This window comes from Phaethon aethereus (genome assembly GCF_964289735.1).
Source record: "Phaethon aethereus genome assembly, chromosome: 5".
In the NCBI taxonomy this organism is placed as follows: Eukaryota; Metazoa; Chordata; class Aves; order Phaethontiformes; family Phaethontidae; genus Phaethon; species Phaethon aethereus.
The window spans coordinates 13,386,038-13,406,635 of NC_138579.1; the positions used below are offsets into that span (position 1 = coordinate 13,386,038).

Here is a 20,598-nt window from a genome sequence, read left to right on the forward strand (position 1 = left end):
AGGAATTACATAACAAAAGGGAATAGTGCAAGTTTTCAGGTTGACAGATTTCCACTTCCCACCCACCCCCAACATATAAAGCAAGTAGAACGATGTTAATTCTAGAATTTTTGGTTGCGACGCTGCTTGATTTATATAAACATAAGTTATAAAAAGTACAGGGCATAGAAACAGTTTACAAATAAGTTAAATTTCAATTATTTCAGTATTCACATTAGAAAAATATACATTTTATAGAGTCAGTCTTTTCCAGAAGAAAGCATATACAGTTTTCTAATTTATGGCTCCAATTCACTTTGCGAGAACAAAATATCTTCACTTTGGCCATCCGCTTCCATTGCCAGTAGCGCTTCCACAGTTTCCAAAGGTATCCCCTCAGGTGTGCGAATGTGCATTGTAGTACCATTGGAATCGGTTACAATAACGATGCCTTCTGCCTGAGACAAAACAGCAGTATCTGGATGAGACAGGATAAGCCCATCTGAAGTCTGAATAAAAATCTGTTCATGTCCCTGAGACAAAAAATCATGGCTCTCATCAGTAATCTCGAAGGCTACAGTTTCATCTACAGTAACTGCATTCTGCAGCTCCTGTTGTTCCTCTGTCCCACCAGAAAATTCATTCATGGTTTTAAAAGAGGTTTCATGGTTCACATGAGCAGACAGGGAGGCTTCCTGGACAGGTTTCTGGGGTGACTCACTCTGGGCACTATGTGGGTAGTTCATTGGCACAATGTTTGTTGAAAAAACTTTTTCAAGTTCCTGCATCTCATCAGTCATATCAGCATTATGAAGTTGTTCAGAATGTTCTTTAATTGCAAACTTATGGTTTTCTTCTTGCAGTTTCTGATACTTTTGATTGTGACCATTTTCTTCACTCGTTGCTGAGTTAGCGCTCTGCCTGCCCACTGCATTCTCCGACAGAGAGTTGCAGAGTCCCGGAGCTGACAGTCCACCTGCTGTATTCTCACTCACAAAGTGTGCTTGAACTAATTCAGGTGAGCCATCTGCTTCAACAGGCAATACAATTTCAGTATGTAGCAGAGATGCATCACCTGCCATATCTGGTCCTTGTATGTGTACAGGTTGGGAATACTCTATCCTCATTTTCACAGTCTGGGAGAAGGTACCTGAATTTTCAGTATCAATTCTAACTCCTGAATCAACAAGTGAATTATGTCCCCCTGCTGTTGGTAATGTACTTCCAGTTGTGCAGCAAGTGATATGTCTGTCTTCTGAAAGCAGGATTTCTCCATTTAATGGATTAAAACCTGAAAAGGTGAAAGAAATATCATTTTGTTGGGTAATGTAATAGTGGATGCCCATAAAATTATTTTTCAGCAGTAATTTTGGAGGACGAGCTAGACTGCTTCCCTGCTGCCTTCCCCCAAATTAGCAAACCTGAAGCACCTTGCAAGAGTTTTACAGCACTTCCCAATGAGAAAGCCATTATAAAAATATTTAAGGAATTTTTGGATAGCAAATTATTATTTAATATTTCCATACCAAGAGACCTTACATTAGAAGCAGCATTTTTCTGTTAATCCTGAAAACAACCTGGGCTGAAAGTCAAACTCAGTTTTTTCCATCTGGCATACAGCCAGTAACATTACAAGGTAAAGAATATACCAGGCACAAAGTTGTCAGCTGTTCATCCCCACTACCATTAGTAAATTGACAGAAGCATTTAAACTTGGTTAAATTTCTGAGATAATCAAGCTCACCCTGGACTCAGGCATGTAATCAAGTTACTACATATCTAATTAGCTGTGCTAACAGCCCCAGGAATACTTTTGTCCTGTGACAGGAAAGGTAAAAACCACTAGAAATTTAGTGTATTTTGCCAGTTATTTGACCTGGACCAAGAGCCAGGTCACAAACCCAGTAGGTAGTTGAGTGATAACAACTAAGCTGCAGTAACATAAGCTGTCAGTTTTTATTATTGAAGATCAAAACGAACAAGTAGTTTGGGGTTTTTTTTGTTGTTGTTATGAAAGATATCACAGCACAACAAAGGAGGCCTAACACTGCAGAAGGGACCATTTAAAGCTTTTTCTACTGTAGACTAGCAAAGGCCCTATGAGCAGGTGCGAGTGAAACAAAATAAAAAAAGCCTCATAGCCCAGAAGAAAATCATAATGCAACAAGAAATGAACATGGTCATGCAGAGAGCCTTTCAAAGAAAGAAAAATTAAGGATGAAAACAAAAACACAACCATGGACAGAGAAACCTGCAAAGGACAAAAGCAAAGCAGCTTACAGAAACACCAAAAAAGGTATTTACAAAGCAAGAGGACAGTACCGATATACGGATCTTACTAGAGATGGGTAAGGACTGGAATCTTTCACATCAGTGATTGTAATGCCTCTGAATTACTGCAACACTTCTGCATAAAACCAGTGGAGTTTTGGGAGATTACAGGTGGGGACCCACCTCACTTTTTTTTCTAATCCACTGTTACCCTGCCAATCTGAGGGGCACAGGGAATAAAGACAAAGAAGGGATAAAAAGAAAGGCAACCACGCAAAGACTGTGGTGCAAAATGGTGCTTCAATTCCAATCTTTAGGTCCCGCATGTCCCCTGGGATACAGGACAGCCTGCACCAGCTCTCCCCCTCCCCCAGGATCCACAAAGCTCTGATGATTCTGCTGTCGCAGACTGGCGCAAAGAGGAAGGACATGCACACTGCTTCCTCTTCCTCTGCTCTCCCGCTGCCGACAGAAAGGTTGTGCACCATCTCTGCTATAAGGGATAGGACAGACAGGAGGCTTTCAGGAAGCAGAGAGTAGAGCAGTACTATTCTCATAGTACTGCAGTAGTATCAATAACTGGATTATCATGCATTCAGAATTGAACTACTGCTGTGGTCTGCATCATCCATCATTTTCTTCCCCCACCATGAGGCCTCTCCAGTTAAACAGCTGCTTTTGAAGGACCTGGGAAGCAAGTTAAGAAATGAAACCTTAAGACAAAAACCACAGGCGCTTGAAGAACAGAGAGATTTGTTCAGCTCCTCCATGAACAGAACAGAATTGGAAAATCTGAAGAGGTTACCATCTTTCTCAAACAGTGTACACAAATTCCCACTCTTTTCTTTCACTTCATCTTGACTGGCATAAGCATTATTCACATTCTCCATTACGTCTTCTAACTTGGTCCTTTTGGCTGATGGCAACAGTTCCTCCCCTGAGCTCTGTCAATACAAGAGATAATTAACTGGCTGCCACCGTAACAGCTGACAATATTGGAAAAGATCACAAACTAACTGTGGGCACTTCATGGCAGTGAACTGATACTCTCTTTGAAAAATAGGATTTTACACTAAAGGTCTTCCTAAAAAGTAAGGACTTAAACACAGCCCTCACACTTCGCCAAAATGCCACTGATTACTTTTGATATTTGATTGAAACAATCTACCTTTGCTGCAATATCAAAGCTCCTCTCTGAGCCTTTGCGATTAGCTATATGGCATGAAACCTGCTATAAGCTCTCTCTCTCCAACTTCAGTAAAGGGTGGGGAACAGCCTGCCCAGCATTGTTTGGTCAATGAAGAAAGACTGATCAGCTCTAAGTTTAACCACAGGCAGAAAATGGAAAAGCACTGGTCTTATTAATCCACCACCAGAAACAACTCTGAATTAAATAAAAAGTAGAACCGTTAAGGGGATGGACCATAGAGATGTGACTTTCAAGAAGAGGAAACACGGCTCCCTGCTACAGCTGTAAACAGACTAAATCTGGTGAACTGACTTGTTAGAAAGAAAAGAACTATTTTCATGCACCTCTACCAACCACCAGGTAGCAGAGCAACCACTTCTTCAGCATCTGAGCCTGCTGTAGGTTAGCCCATTTATTCCAACACAAGCTACTAGAATCTGAGGATCCTTCTCACTGTGGGGCCCCCATTTACTAGTGCCTCAACAGAATTCCTTCTTCCCTGTATCATGAGATTACCGGAAAGGCTTTGAGATTCTGTCCTGAATGCTACCAATGTCTTCCCAAAGTACATCTTTAGCGTGCTAGTTCATATGCTCTGCTATGACAGTAGAGAGTACTTCTTTAAGTATTGCCAAACTCCAAACACCATGAAAGCCTTACTTTAACACGAGTCAGATAATACTAGTTAGACTTTGTAAGGAATAATTATCTGTTTTAACAAGTTTTAATTTGTCTCAGTTTCATTTTTAATTTTCACAAAGGTATTCCATACCTCAGCTAACCGTTTTTGTCCCAGTATTTCCACAGGCACTTGCTCACTAACCATATTAATTATACATTGTGAACAAGAGTCTACACCTCGCGTCTTTCGTTCTCCATTGAGTATTTCTGTAATTCCTAGTGATTCAGCAACCTTTAAAAACAGTTATAGGAAAAAAAGTAAAAGTTAGCCTCTCCAATGTGAATACATAAATGCTGAAATACTGATTCATTTTTTAAAAACTGAACTAGAACTACACAGTGTCTAGTCTGACAATCAATCATCACAGCTCAATGAAGTGTTTAGACTCCCATGTTTTCTACTAGCCTCCATACTAATAGAACATGACCTTCATATGAAGGTGAGTATTAACAGACAAACTCGAAAGAATTAGGAGTACAACGGTTATATATAGAATCGAGAGACAGTTACTAAGAGCAGAGTTTAATAAAAAACACTGTTGAGGCTCTCCATTACTTAAAAACACATTTAAGTCTTCCTGTTTGAGAGTATTTCTTAGTAGTTAAAGATTTTCCCCCCCACCCCATTCCATTCCTGTGCTTCATTCTCATGTAGGTGTGCTACAATACAACTTCTCCAGGCTAGGTTGGTTTTGTTTTTTTTTTTCCATTTGGTTGGTTGGTTTGGGTTTTGGTTTGGGTTTTTTGTTTGTTTGTTTTAAAGAGCATAATTCTATATTAAGAAGGCACATTAACACTGAAGAGAAGCAAGAAAAAGGTTCCACTTTGGGACTGCCAGTATCAACAGCATCCCTTTAACTTTGTGCCACTTCATTTCTCCACACGGAAACATCAGCACTAATTACAAAATAGCCAGATGAGCACAGAGTAATTCTAGAAAGTTTTTTTTAGTACATACAGTGAACGTCATGATTGATTCTGAAAAATAAATATTAACCACTGCTAAGAGTCCACAGAGGACTTCATTTTTTTAAACCAGGATTATTATAAGAACCAAAATCTTATCTCCACCATCCCTATTCTGAGTATGCTCCCCTCTCACAGTAGTTGCAAGTTCAGTGCTGATGTACATTAATGAGCACGTTGTTTAGTCACTTTGGTGGAAGTAGTATATAAAATAGTATTTTTGCTACTGGGAACAGAGAAGGGAAAACCAAAAATATGTTATGTACAAAGAACTGTTTTATTCTATGCCAGGGGAACATAGATTGATAAGGATCCATAAGGATAAACAGATCCACAGTTAAAAAAAACAACAAAAAAACAACCAACAACCACCAGAAAACCAAACCTGCACTGTCTTTCCAGATACAGCTGCATAAACAATGAATCTGAAGGGTCACTGAAATAACAGCTTGCAGTTTTATTAATGTATTCACTGCCTTTCATATTTGTTAGTATGACTATGAACTGCATAGATACATTCAGTTTGTCCTCGTTTTGCAGTGAAACCACATATCCCTTTAAATCAAGGCCACCCATTTTAAATATAGATCCCCCTCCTTCCTAATCAAACATCAAGATTTACTTTTATTAGCAGTTAATGCTAAATACACTTTGCAGTTACATGCAGCTTCATACTACCCTAGATATGCAAGACAGGTATCAGCACTGCTACAATTTTTTGTGAATTTTTTTTCTAGTTATATCTACTGCCATAAACTGGAATTGTAGTTTTATTATGAATTTCTTTTTCTCTTCAGTTAGTTGTTGGACTTTTTACACTGATTTTTGTAATTTGATCATCAAAAAAACATCAAATAACCTTACCAGGATGATAAAGCTTATCAGAGAAAAATAAAAATGCAAAGTATCTAAAATAAATAAAACAAAACCAAACCAAAACAAAACAAAAATCAGAGTTCCAAATAGAGTTCTTTATTACCTTAGCATCTTTTATTTCAACAGGCTGCTGGCAACTCAGCAAATCAGAGTTACTGAGGTGATCATAAGCCATTTTCTTTACCCTATTATGCAAGTCTTCAAATTCCCTATACACATCTGGGAAGTAAGCTTTGGCTGGATACCCTTTTTCAACCTAGAAATAAGAGGGGGAAAAAAAAGGGTTTGTTTCCCCCTCCTTGTATTTATAAAAAGATGAAATTAAAATCTGTCAGTTCATTTAAAAGAGAAACGTTCAAGTCAAAAGATTATGGAATATTCAAAAATGCCACTGAACCAGGGAGCAAAAAGCACGACTTTCAATCAAGAGACTTACCAGAGTTTTGCCTGTGTAAGACTGAAGTGATGTGTAGAACATCTACAAATCAGCACCATTCTAACTTAGGAAATTCATATATGTATCTAAAAGAATCTTTTTATGTATACTAATGGAAGTCTCCCTAAAATAATTTAACATTTTTACATTAAAAAAAACTCACCTTCATCAACAGAAATTCATATACCGTAACAAGCTTTGTAAGACGTGGGAGAGCCAGCTCCATTAAATCTTCATTATCACATTGTTGTAATAGCTGTCAAAAACCAGAATGAGTTTATTAGAGCAAAGTACAGAGGTTATGCATCCCACAGTCAGAACATAAAACACCACTGCTTTTTTGAAAGATCCACTACATGTTTAAGCAGGTTTGAGAATCGGTGCAAACGTAACACCAAAAGAGAAGGTAAATTAGAAAACCTCAACAGTTACTACCCATATACAGACAAAACCCAGTCCCACAAATATTGCCAACTCATAGAAAGAAGAGCAACATCAGTAGATTTAGTAGCCATAAAGGATCTCCCAGACACTCAAGAAACAAAAAACTGTGTTAGTTGCATGGATTTTAATCCAAGAGCTTCTTTATGGGTGTTTTTTTTCTTTTTCAATGTTGCTAAACTTCACTTGGGTTTCTTTCTTTTTACTGTGTTGGAGAAGATACATAATAGTAGCTAGTAACTTTCCATCTCCAGAAAAAGGATAGTGAGAGTAGATCTACATGTCAAAAGTCCCCTTCCAGGCTAAGTTCCCATTTTCCCTTTCTTCAGTGTTCTGCTAGAAGAATTTTTTCCCTTAGAGACAACTTAGTGTTTTCTTCTTAGAAGAAATCTTGGGCTTTCATCTTGTCAGTACACAAGGATGAAAACATAAAATTCAGAAAAATCAATCTTTTGAAAATAAGTGATCCAAAGGAAAAACAAAACAAAACGAAGACAGGGCATGGGGAACATACTTGTGAAGTAACGCAGAAGAGAACCATACCTCTTTCAACCTAGCTTTTCTTCTGAATACATGGTGTTCTGCTGACACACTACTAAGTGACTTTGAAGGGGACTGACCAGGTCTGCTAAGCCTTCCAGAACACCTAGATCTTCCACCCATCCTTGGTCGACCACGTCTCTTCGGTCGTCTGGGTCTTCCAGGTCCTTTTGGTGTTACGGGTCCCTGGTGTCCTGAACTGGTCTCATGTTGTTGTTCTGCCAACAAGTCTCTGCTTTCTGCAGAGTTACAAGTCTTAATTAAAAGAAAGAGAAAAGTATTTATTCACCATTTTAAACCGTGTTTTGAGAAAGACAATTTTATAATTAAGTTCTTCATCTATGCAAACAATAAATAGCATATTAAATAAATGCAAAGCTGGATACAAACATTCCACAACTTTATTTGCAGTTATCAATCCAACACGTTAGTAAGACTACTACTTCTCCAACACATACATGCCATTATTTGCAAAGGCAGCATTTTTGATCCACAAAATGTCCTACAAAATACAGACATTAAGGGAATACAATTAAAGAGGTGTTTTATATCAATGCTTAATATTTTTGAAGTAAATTATGTCCTCATCAAATAAAGAGGCTGTAGAAATAAATTTTAATTAGCAGTAAAACACACCCAAAGAAAAATTTGGATTTCATTGTAACTATGTCAAAGCATGAAGACTTTATATGAAAGACAAAAAACTCTGAACAGCCATGAATAGTGACAAGCCCAATAATTAAAAATCAAAATATATTGCCCAGTTTCCATGCTTCAAAATCCTTTGTCTTCCCTAAGAACACAGCTAAGAAGTAGCTTCCATTATAAGACCACACAGCAAACTCAAAGTACATTTTCTAAGTTAATCAGTTGTGATTTCAGTGAAAATTTTTTTTACTGATCAAAGCACTGACTTCTTACTGAACACATCATGTCTTACCCTCCAAGCTAGAATTTCTAAGAACGTCCCAGTATTTTTTAAGAAAGGAGTTTACAATAGTACTCAGGTATAGCAGGCTTCTTTTCATAATCAGTACATTTTCATCCCAACATTCAGTAGCTCCCTACTATTCTAGTGATTAGGAAAGCTCTAAAAATGTCAAATTTATGTCAGTTCTATCCAGGGATTAAATTACTACATTAGTTCTAAATATGACATAAGACTAGGCTGAGCATGGGGATCTCGATTGCCTTCCCATCTGTATTGATGTACCAGTTTTAATAATCCTGCTATTCCTTCTACAAAGTATTTACCTGGCCTAAAACTGTAAAAAATCAATGAGTTCAAGTGCAAATTTGTAGAATCCATATTTGCTATTTAAAAGTAGCAGGTACAATAGAAATCTAGCAGTCAGTAGTAGTAGTATGTATAAGACTGTCTGAAATTTTTCTAAATACCCAGCATCCTGTGTGAAATAAGTGCAGCACAGGAAAGTAACAACTATATAATAATAATACAGACAGCAGGCTTCAGTATTGTGCAATTCTCTTTTTCCAAAGATGATAGAAGATTGTAGAGGATGGGGAAGGTTGGTTTGCTGCACTGGCACCATAAGCTGTAAATTTTCACATTTATGAGAACAACTTCACGTTTACAAAGAAAAGTAATAAATGTGACACTGCTACATCTGAAAGAGTATTTTTTCCTAGACAGCACCTGTACCAGCTCTTACTGCGAGATGTTAAGAGTCATTTTAATATTAGGAGAAAATTTACTTTGAAGTGACCAGCTTAAAACATCATAGCAGCTAAAGTAGCTTCCAACCCAGAGAATCAAGTTTCACCAAAGTGTTTGGTTTGCAGGGGTAGCTAAGCCACACTTGCAAAATCTGCTCTAGGAAAAGCTGTGGTCCACTGTTGGATTCCAAGTAAGTGTCGTCACAGAAAAATCTCTGTCAGTAACAAAAATTGATAGAGCAGATGATCTTTTGCTGTCTTTCACGCTAAAGGCTGTAACTGAACACCACAGTATTATCCAAATGCTATTTAGGCAGACAAGGTTTTTCCAAGCTGAAAACTGTACGTCAGAAAACCAGTAACAAATGAACACTCAGTGAGCATTTTGTCTTATGTGCCTGTGCAAGAATACTATTCCTGCAACACTGCAAGGGAAAATTATTTGATTTTTAAAGCACTTCAGTAGGAAATTTATTTAATTCAGTATACTGGTGGTATTTCTGAGCAGTACAAGACTTCTACGTTTTATTAACAACATGCCCTACTGAACTGATAGGTGTTTAAATCCCTACCTTCAGTCTTCTCAAAAATAGTTACACAGTTGTCCACAGGAACTCAGATGAATGAGTACAGTATGCAGCTACAGAACTGCCATTCTATCTGCTACAGAACTGACTGTTTTTCTAAGTAACACACTTTACCTGTTCTCCAGCCTTTGAATGAACAGCTTCTTCCAGATTGGTAGCCAGTGCATTTTCATTATTTAAAGTGACAGCAATTGAATCCAAATATGCTGGACTCATCGTTTCGTCTCTTACTCCACAGGCATTGTCCACAAATACACTCCCATTAGGCTTATTTAAAGGTATTTTTTGAAGTGAAGACTCCAGCTGTCCATGGCCAGGGTTAAGTTTATAATGTCTTGCTAATCCTCCTTTTCCTATATAGGATTTTTCACAGGTCTGACATTTAAACATTTTGGGTTTCAGATTATAATTTGAAGAACTGAATAACACATCCTTTCCCTTCACCTTTCCTTCTTCATCATCTTCTATACTCAGCTCAGAATAGTCATCAGAATCAGACTGATGACCATCAGCCAAATCCTCCATTTTAATGAATTTATAATCTTTAGCTTTGTATTTTGGGGGACGTGAAATCCGTCCAGAACGAGTTTTCACTTTCAAGGATTTTTTTAACTTGTCAGCTTTTTGGGTTTTTTTTTCAAGGCATGGTATCAGAGTATTTGCTGAACTGGCTGCAACCGTGGGAATATGTGGAGACCTTGCGGCCGATACCATGGCACATGTAGCTTTCTGCCCATTTAGCATCTTAGATGTGGGAGTCTTGTTCACAGACATTGATCCATGAGATGGTAAAGGTCTCTGCGTAAGCAGCTGAATTGGAGACTCGGAAGAACTATGCAGGAATAGCTGCTGCTGCTGCTCAGCTCCTGTAACAGACTGTATCCTAATTATCTGGGGATTAATAATGCCAAGTCCTGATATGCTAGAACTTCTACCAACCGACTGACTCAGTGTTATAGTTTTGGACTGGATTGGTGCCAATGGTGGCATTGGCCTTTCAGTTTCCTTCATCTGTCCTGGCTGAACTTGGACACAAATGGCTTCCAGCTGCTTTTGTGGAAAAAAGGAAAAGTTGAGATTACACAAATATGGTATTGATAAACAAAGACAATACTTATCAAGATGATACACACATGCCTTTAAAGCAAAGCAAGAAGAAACCAATGCATATCACTAGTTTTCCATTTTAATGCATCAAAGCACAGATTTAATATCAAAGCACAGATTCCCTTCCTTCAAGCTATGGGCTTTCCTGCACATAGCTGAATGTGACTACTGTTCAATTAAAGCATGTAAAGCTTGTTCTTAGGCTATGTCACAGCTTTGTTTCTTCCCTGTTCTGGAACAGCAGAGTCAATGCCATCACCTAGGCAGATTCATGACGTTCAGCAAACCAAACACAGGAGTCTGCTAAATGACACAGGCCAAATACCAGATCCAGGACATACTGTAGTAAGTGCTCAGCTCAAAAAAAGTTCTGTGATGATGATAAAGATGAGGTATGAGTTTCTGTTCATCTCCCTCATAGTCTCTCCTCCTCATCGGAATTTCTGCCTCGGCTCAAACCAATCACTTGACAACCCCTGCACCCCAAAACATGGGCCAAACGCCCAGGTACTATCACCTTCTGTAAGAGGAGCATACATTATCTACCTGTGCATCATCACTTAACCACTATGAAACAACTCTTCTAAGCTGTTTCAGCTGCACGCATCCTCAGACCGGAAGACTGACCGCAGCAGCTAGTAGCCACATTCAAACGCGATTTTTCTAAACCTCCTTAAAAGTTGTGTCTTCCAGCTGCAAGACTCGACTCTACCTTCAAAGGGCAGGTGTGCCGGAGAAGAAAGTAAAAAAAAAAAAAAACAAAACCCACCACTAAAAAACATTAACACCGCCACCCCACCCCCCCGAGACCTGCCCCTAGCGGTGGATTTCATCACCAAACGGGCGCCGCAGACCCCCTCCCTCTCCAGCCCTCGCCTCTGTTACCTTCTGCGGGAGGAGGCGGGCGGCCGCCATGGGGTTACCCTGCTGCAGGGCAACCTGCTGGGCCACGCTCTGCAGCTGCTGGGCGGCGTTCTGCATGATGCTGGCCAGCGGCGGGGCGGCCCCGTGGGCCTGCGGCGGCAGCGGGCCGTCGTCCCGGGGCGGCGGGCACCCCGCGCCGCGGCAGGGCGGCGGCCCCGGGCAAGGCTCCAGCGGGGCGGCTGCCGGCGGCTTCTGCTGCTCCTGGGCCTTACTCACTTGCTCGATGACCCGCTGGAGCTCCGCGGGGGCCAACGGCGTGGCGGCGTGCTGAACTGGCGGGGGCGGCGGCTCCGCCGTGCCCGGCCTCGGGCTCCCGGCGGCGGCCAGCAGCTGCTTCAGCAGCCGCCGCTGCTCGGCTGCGCTCAGCCCCGCGCCCTCCACCAGGCTCCCGTCCGCCTGCAGGTAGAGGACGGTGCCGCCGGCCGCCGCCGCGCCGGCTTCCAGTGCGGCCAAGCTCTGCGCCAACCCCTCCGTCACCGCCAGCAGCTCCGGACCCTCCACGGGGGGCGACGGGTCGACGGGCCCCACCGCGCCCCCGCCCTCCTCCACTGCCGCCGGCCCGGCGGCCCTGCCCGCCGCCACGCTGAGGGGAACCCCGCAGGCAGCCACCGCGCCTCCAGGGGGCTCGTCTTCAGCGAGGGGAGGGGGCGGCGGCGCCTCTGTGTCCCCCTCCTCAGGAGCCGCCATCTTGGCAGGCGTCAGCAGGCGGGAGCCGCATCAGCCTCCCCCGGGGAGGTCTCGAAGGCGCGGGGCTAAGCGAGGGGCACCGGCGGCACACGGGCCAATGGCGCCCCCGGCAGCGGCCCGCCGCGCCCCTGGGGCGGGGCCGTCCCGCACCGACGGCGGCCTCGCGCGGGCAAAAATCCCTGGGGGGGGGGACGGCGCGCGGCTCGCGCCCGGAGCGCGTGGTCCCGGGCGGGACCCGCGAGCGGTCGAAACCGGCTGGAGGGAATTCCCGCGGGTTCGGCTTCCGTCTCCGAGGTCAGAGCATGCACTCCGCGAGTCGTCACTCACTCGGTGGGTTTCACACGCCCCCGGGGAGCAAGACCAACAAGCCGGGCGGCAAGCGAGCGCCTGCCACGCGTGAAGCGAACCCCTGACAGAAAACGCGTATGAAAGCGTGACTCAAGCACGCTGCGGGCCGGCCGGCGCGGCAGTCGTCCTCCTACAAATAGGAGGCCTCTCTGCGGAGCCGCGCTCAGTGAGACACCCCCTCCCCGCGCTGAGCACCCGTGTCTGTGCGCAAAGGTAACACGTGTGTCTCTGCGGCGGTGGATAGGCAGGCGCGGGGACACAGTGACCAGACGCGGGGGGAAAAAAAGTCGCCACTGCTTGGCCCGTACGGGGATCGAACCCGCGACCTTGGCGTTATTAGCACCACGCTCTAACCAACTGAGCTAACCGGCCAGCTGCTGGGAAGGGTTTCCTCTGCAGATTGATAGCGGCACTTTGGCCGTCCCGTCCCGGCCGGAGCCATGGACTCCCCGTCCCCCGGGACCAGGCCCTCCCCGGTGCGAACACACGTTTAACTGATCAGCGCAACCGGCACGCACTCAGCCCCGCCCGTAGAGATGCAGCGCTTGGGAGGTAACAGCCACAGGACACGTTCATGGGGCGACTTCACCTGCGAGTCAATAGGCTAATACTGCACCGGGTTTTCTGGGATAGGATTCCAGTTTAATTTAATTAAACAAAATAATTTATTTGGGCATTTATTTTAAAGCATTTACTTTTCTGGCTCTTTAACGCACCGTTGGGACTTTAGTTTGCATGGACAAATGATTCACCTTTTCCTCGTGTTTTCCTTCTTACTACATACGCAGACTTAAGAGACAATTGCGCTTTGAAGCCTACGTTAAAACCCGTTATTGCCCTTTAGCAAAAGCCAGACACTTTTGGGAGGGGAGGCGGGGGACGCCTCCCCGAAGCGCCGGGTGTTTCGGAGACCGCCTCACGACAGCTCGGCGACAAGAAGCGGTTCGTACGGAGCGGGGCCGCCGTCCCGAGCCTCGTCTCCCGCCCTCACTTACTCTCCCGCGCTGCACTCATCCGACCGAGCCAGTAATGAAGCCCGCGTATCCCAAACCTGTAGTGGCACGCGGGAGCCACGAGGGATCAGGAGATCACCAGAGATAACCTCGAGCTCGCCCGCACCGGCCGCACCCGTGCGAGCGACTGACTCGAGCCCGACCCGCCGCGGCCGCTGCCGGTTTTGCGGAGCGCTCATGGACCGAGGGCTGCACGCATGAACCCCGTGCCAACGTAAGGCGCAACGCCACCATCCTATGGAAGACGGGCGGGCGGAGACGAATCGCTCCACGCAAGCGAAGACGCGCAACAAGCCGCCACCCGCTCTGTGGCCGAAAGAACTCCCGCCCTGCCGGCTGACGGTGCCCCTGCCCGCCTGGGCATGCGCATTGCCCTTACGAGCAGAGGCGGGGCAATTAAAGACGCCGCCACCTGCGTGGTGCCCGCTGCGCATGCGTCACCTCCCTCCCCGCCAGGCGGGTGGCTGCACTGCGCCTGCGTGGCCCGGCGTGTCGTGCCGTCGAGACACGTGACGTGACACCGCGGGGGCGGGGCCCGGGGCGGGGAGCTTGGAGCCTGCGCGGTTGCCAGGGTGACGGGAATACAACATGGCGCGCTGAGGGCTGGGCCGGAAGGCGCTCGGCAGGAGCCCGGTCGCTGTCTCGCTCACCCCGAGACCTGCAGGCGAGCGCAGGATGAACAGTAAGGGGGTGTGGGGGAAAGCAGCGGGCCCTTCCTCGGGGGTGGCGTGGGCCCCGGCGCCTCTGAGGAGGCCGGCGATCACTGCGCAGGGAGAACCCGGGCTGAGGTGGTCGTAGGCGCTTTTGTAGTCCCTGGAAACCGCCGTCACCGCAGCCTGTTGCCTGCTCCTAGATCTCCCTGCCGAGACCGCACATGTAAACGCGGGTCTCTCTCTGCATGCCAGCCCTCGTCTTCAATAGGGTGCTAAAAAAATCTTTCTCGCACTCCTGTGAAGCAGTAGCCTGTCTGTATTCTGGTCTCTCTAAGTACTTTCTCAGAAATTGCTAAGTTTTCTCATTCTTTGTTCTGCCAGCCTTTCCTTCCAATTACTTTGCATCCTTCTTCAAACCGTTCCAGGTCACATCCTGCACATTTGACACGCTTCTGAAAGCAATAGTTATGTGTCATGGCCCTGTGACTGTGGCTGAAGCTGAACTTCTTGTTGCTTTCTTCATTTTTCTTTTGTTATTTCTTACCACATGCATCAATGTCATATTTAAATGTTACGGCTGTTTCTTCCTTAGCCTCTCAGCACCTTTGCAACAAAATACCTGTTTTAGGTTTTTATAGTATCCTCTTTTGCTTACTGTGGTGCTATCTTTTCGGTCATTTTGCATTGGATTCTTTAATTCCAAATGATGATTGATTTTCTGTGCTCTCTAGTTACAGTAACATGAGTGTAGTCTTTGAACTCCAACACTTGCCCTTAATTTTTAATTTACATTGTTCATAATTTCCTGAGTCCTGTAGCCTTTTGTGTATTAAACTCGCCTTTTGAATTACTATCTCTCTGCCACTCTCATGGCCACTTTTTTGGTGTTAAACTAGTTTAGATTGCTACAACTTATTCTTACAAATAACTTCTGCCATATCTTTTGTACTTATTTTGTTGATTTGTATGGAATTTCATTCCATTTTCCTAACCTTTATCTGCCATTCCGCTAACCATTCTAAGCCTCAGTGTCTGTGTGTGCTGAAACAGAGGGGAGGGAAGGGAGAGGTTAGTTGGTATCTAGCTTGCTATAGAAGCCATGAAATAATTGCTAACCGTTGATGAGCTCTTCTTTATTCTTTAATGTTATATGCAAGTGTAATTAAAACATTGTTTATTTAATATCATCCTCAAAGCTTTCAGTCTTAAAATGCTGATACAGTTTTTAACGTTTATGTCATTCTTCATCTTTGCATATCAAAAATTCGGGTAAACTTACTGGTAATTAGTTTTGTTTTGTTTTGTAGCTGTAGTAAGTTCCATAGCTTAAAAAAGACATGGTTTGACCTGATGGTTCTCTTTCAGTGTTTGTTTGAAGGCCCATTGTTTTGGTGGGGTTTTTCACCACCTGGTCACTTTTGAAGGCACAAAGTTGAAGGCACCACGCAGTTATGTGGTGCTGAAGTGGATTTTTAAGAATCTCCAAAAATCTTGGCTTGTGGACAGAAATCCAAAATCTGTATTAAATTTTTAGTATATTTGAAGTCTAAATTTTATTTCTTCTTATTCTATATAAATTTTTATGTGACTATTCTTACAATGTCTGAATTCCTTTCAGTTTCTCATTAAGTGATAATTAATTTGTCACATGATTGTTCTCATTTTCTCCCCAGGAGAAAAGCTCTCTCATCTTGTGACCTGTTTTTTCAGAGTTTACAGATTATTTTATGCATCAGAGAGACACTTCAAATAATGCAATTTTCATTCCTGATTCTGCACTTTATTCAGTCAATTGAAATTATTCAGGTCTTTGCTGTTATTCTTTTCACTGGATGGCTTTCTCAACTGCCAGGTTGAAGCCTCAGTTGTTTGTTATATGTGGGTTTTTTATTTTGTATATATAGCATTCTGTTGTAAAAAATTAACAAACCTTACACGCTTACATGAAACAAATCTTTAGTGCTGTAAGAATGTTTTAAAGTGTATTAAAAAAATAACTCTACCTACACTATTAGAAATCTTTTTAAAAATTAAAAAAAAATCAAATTATTTTGAACCCTTCACTGTCATCTGGACTGCTCTTGTAGGAGAAAAATACATGTATAGAAAAAAATATAAATTAAACAAAATTATGTTAACATATATTATCTGTCTTCTATATATATCTACAAATATTTTCAATAAATTTGTACAATAATGCTTTCCCTGTGTCTATCTGCCTAAGTACTTTGGTTCATTAACACCTATGGCAGGTTACCATAAATATTCATATGGTATTTTCAGATCATTTAATTTGAAATTTTTTTATGCCAGAGAATCAACTACTTGCATTTAAGAAAAGAAAAATATGGGATTGCCATTTATCAGAATCAAAGAGTAGGTCAATAAATAGTTTGTGTGTCTGCCTTGTGTATTTTTTGCCACAGGGAGTGGCTCTGACTTTGGATGAAGATATAACGTAGCCAGTGTGTATCTGCCTGATTGGAGAGTATCAATTGCTACCAAAAAAATATGTTGACACTTTTTCTTTGGAATTCTGTAAGACTAGGATTTAGGTATTCTGAATTTACAATCTCAATCTTATATTTAGCTATTTACATAGGAAATTAAAACTTAAGGTGGGGTAGAGAGTATGGTACAGTGTGATTTTTGCTGACAAAGCATGTTACTTGCTCAGTCACATTGCTTAGTGAACACTGAAGGCTAGGGATCACCTTGCTTAAAGCACTAATTGACCAGTTATTTGATAACAGCGATATGAATTAAACAGTCTCATGGTCTCTTCCCTATTTTGGAGTCTCTGTTAAGGATTGCCTCCTTTACCCATAATGATTTTCAAGTTCTGTTTCTGCTTCTAAAATAGTTCCGTATGAAAACTGTCTGTTTAGAGTGCATTAGATGGTGTCATTGATTTTAAATTACTCTGCTTTTTCCTATTTTTCAAATTTAGAGGGCCTAATTATTTAGTTTATGATCCAGCATGGATAATGATCAGAAAACCTAAGCAGCAGGTGATAAAAATGAGAAGAGCAACTGACAATTCTCACAGAAGTGCTGCTACTATTTTGGGGAAAGAACGATTTGCTAGGGAAAGGTTTATACTAATTAAAAAGCATTTGGATTGCAAGGAAAGGAAATACTTTTTAAAAAAAAAAAAACAAAACAGGAGTAAGTGTGAAGGTTGGGGAGGAGAAAAGAGATGAAGACAACACAAATTGATTGCTAGTTGGAAGACAGTTTTAGAATGTCCCTGCCTAAGTAACTTTTCCCTCCACAAAATTTCTTGGCAGGCTTTCTGCACTGTGAAGCTGTATTTATACTTGTAAATTAAACATATCTGGAAATCTTCTTGGACACAGAGCAACTGGCATGAGATGGCTCCCATCCATTCTAGTGAATTCTCTTATCTTCTGAAACGAGGCCATAGGACAGAAACTGCTTTAGGAATGACCTTAGAAGGAGTACTCGCATCAGGCTGGGAAGGTGCCTAGGAGAGTGGTGGCTGTCACAGGCCAATCCATGCTGAGGACTGTTGTCACAGTCACTAATACAGACAACTACACTTCACTGAATTTACCGCTATAGACATAGCCTAAGAATCCTACAGTTATTCTGACTCCTGTAAAGGACTGAATATGACAAAAGAGGTTTCCTGCTCTGCTTCCCTCAAAATGACGGGGTTTGTATCTTTCCTAGATAATAAGACTATGTCAAGAACAGCAGCAGCATAAAGCTAACCAGGACTAGTTTTTGCTCAGATGAAATCACTGGAAGAATTATCAAGGGTAGAATCTGTAGGTGCTAAAAAAAAAAGGGAAACAGGAGAACAAAGTGGATGAAGGGAACCAGGCAGTGGGATTGGTGACGAACAGTTAATCACAAAGCTGAAGGAGAATAAAGAGTAAAGAAATGTCAATTCTGAAGGAAATTAGAAAAAGATTGAGAAATTAATATAAACGAAGCTTTCTTCATAACCATTATGTACAGCTTCATCTCTTGAAATTCTGCAGAACTAGAATTGACTGATTTTCACATTCTTTGGTTTGGTGCACTTCATAATTAAAGCCAAGCATTATTTTTGCCTATACAAAACTAATGTCTGAATTTAATATGAGAATAAAGCTTTAAAATCAGCAGCTGCTTTGCTTAAAAAAAAGCAAAACAAAAATCACACAAAACAAAAAAATCCCTATGAAAACAACAAAAAAACCCATGTTGGAACAATGACAAGACACACTTGCTTTTCAAGATAATTTTATGTTTTCAGTACAATGTAAATAAAGGCGGGGGGGTGAAAGAAGCAAAGAGTAAGTTCAGATGTGAGTTGCTAATGTGCTGCAGCAGAAAAAAGGTATGAAGTGCTGTGTGCAGAGGCATCATGTCTCCAAGCAAGGAGGTAGTAGTTTATTGTCTATTATATTTATAAATATCTTGTGTGTTAACAAAAAAACCTTTTATTTAAAAAATTTACGTTAGAATTTAACAAATCAAGTATGGCTTGATATACAGTCTTCATAACAATTTCTTTTTTAAACACACTGAAACAGTTTTGTTTGTTTTTTTTTTTTTAGAATATAGACCAGTTGGTAAGATAGGAGAAGGAGCTTTTTCTGATGTTCTGAAGACATTGAGTCTTAGGGATGGAAAGTACTATGCATGTAAACACATGAAGCAACATTTTGAAAGGTATGCATAATTAATCATAGTACAACAGAAAATCTTATTTAAATTCAGTGGGGAAATGTGAAATTAAGACTAAGTGAAGTTTTTTGAATACATGTGTATTAAAAAGGTTTGCATGTGGTACAGAAAGGGAACTCTGCTGCTGATTATGCAGGGCCTTCCCATTTGGCACTGGGGTTATTTCCCTGAATACTCTGATGTCGTCGTCTGTACTAAGTGCTGCCTGGCCACTGGGTCAAGGGTAAAATGAGAAGAATGAGGACTAAATAGTTGATTTCTGCCTTTCCAAACGCACTGAATATACTTGTGCTGGTTTTCTTTTTGCTGTAAATAATAACAGGAGGAAGAAATGTGTCAGTCTACCTCTTGGACAATAGTTTTTTCAGTCTTTAAATACTGTCTGAATGCAAGTTAAAACCACTGTGTTTATCCTTAGTCCATGTATAGCATTAGTTCTACTTCATATTTGCATTTATATTTAATTACATCCATCAGCAAGATGCTATATGGTCACAAAACAGGTGCTTTGTATCAGTTAGGAAAATAGAGGAGAGGGCTGTGTGGAAGTAGGCGTAGACTTGACATTCTTCTCCAAATATATGTGTCAAACAATGCCTTTTGGGTCACTGGCTTTGTATTCTCAGTTAAACATATTAAGTTCCTAGTGAAATCAGTGGGAGTGAGACGTGTACATACAAAGTACAGTGGGACATTTTGCTCTTAGGTGAGATTTCACAATGTAACTCAGAGCTTCAAAGACTAAATTTAAAAAAAGAGAACTCAACTATCATCAAGTAATGTGGCTTCTGATTCTCTGTTGTGTATTAACTGTTTACTAACAGTTCAGAACTGTTAGTCCATTTTTTCCAATTTATGATCAAAGGAGTATTTAAACTAACTGCTTAACTATAACAAGGGCGGATGGTATGCAGTTTGGTGGTAGGGCAGAGCCGTAGGGCGTAACAAGCAGAGTCTTTTTCATGTAGCATGTTTAAAACATCTTTTAGGCCTTTAACACTTTTATAAATTGGCTGACAAATTCTTCTGATGAATTGAACTCTTTTAGCAACAGACAACAGTGTTTTAAACAGAACCTTCGCATACAAGGTATTTCTCCTAGTTTCAAGTTGGAAAATATTGTTTTGGTGTTTAACTTTAAGTCTGACTGTGAAAAGGCATATGTGTCCTGTTCTGATCCATTAAATAGTCTGCAGAGCTCTTTGTTTCCTGCTTCCTCCCCAGAGTTTCTGTAGCGTGTAGTGTTGTTGTTTATTAAAGTCTAGGAGGGCAACATAATAATTAAACAATAGTTGAATAGTGTCTATTTTTCATGTGAGAGGTTACCATCAAAACTTAATTTTAAATGTTAAATTTGCAAGGCTAGATTGTCACTTTCAGCATTACGCTGAGCGGTAGCTGGAATGTATGCTACGCCAGCACAGCGTAAACAGTATCATGCATACTGTTATGCAACACACAATTTTTCCGAGATAGCTCCTTGGCACATTAATGGATGTCTGGAGCACAATATCTTTTTTTG

At 41.9% G+C, this 20,598-nt stretch overlaps 2 protein-coding genes across 2 annotated transcripts in view; one reads left to right on the forward strand and one right to left on the reverse strand.

Moving 5' to 3' along the window:
* Positions 1-278: 278 nt before the first annotated feature.
* ZNF839 (zinc finger protein 839) lies at positions 279-12,361 on the reverse strand (the record flags this gene model as incomplete). The annotated part of the gene is made up of 8 exons (XM_081999942.1): positions 279-1,270; positions 3,056-3,194; positions 4,212-4,352; positions 6,066-6,218; positions 6,562-6,654; positions 7,383-7,634; positions 9,758-10,693; positions 11,636-12,361. The coding sequence occupies 8 exons, from the start codon at positions 12,359-12,361 to the stop codon at positions 279-281; spliced, it is 3,432 nt and encodes a 1,143-aa protein (XP_081856068.1).
* A 97-nt stretch (positions 12,362-12,458) lies between these two features.
* MOK (MOK protein kinase) overlaps positions 12,459-20,598 on the forward strand; it is a gene marked incomplete at both ends in the record, with an annotated part of 19,248 nt that continues 11,108 nt past the window's right edge. The window contains 3 exons of the mRNA XM_082000976.1: positions 12,459-12,655; positions 13,554-13,749; positions 18,862-19,061. Of these exons, the coding sequence (XP_081857102.1) occupies positions 12,459-12,655; positions 13,554-13,749; positions 18,862-19,061 (593 nt within the window). The remainder of the gene's footprint in view (positions 12,656-13,553; positions 13,750-18,861; positions 19,062-20,598) is intronic.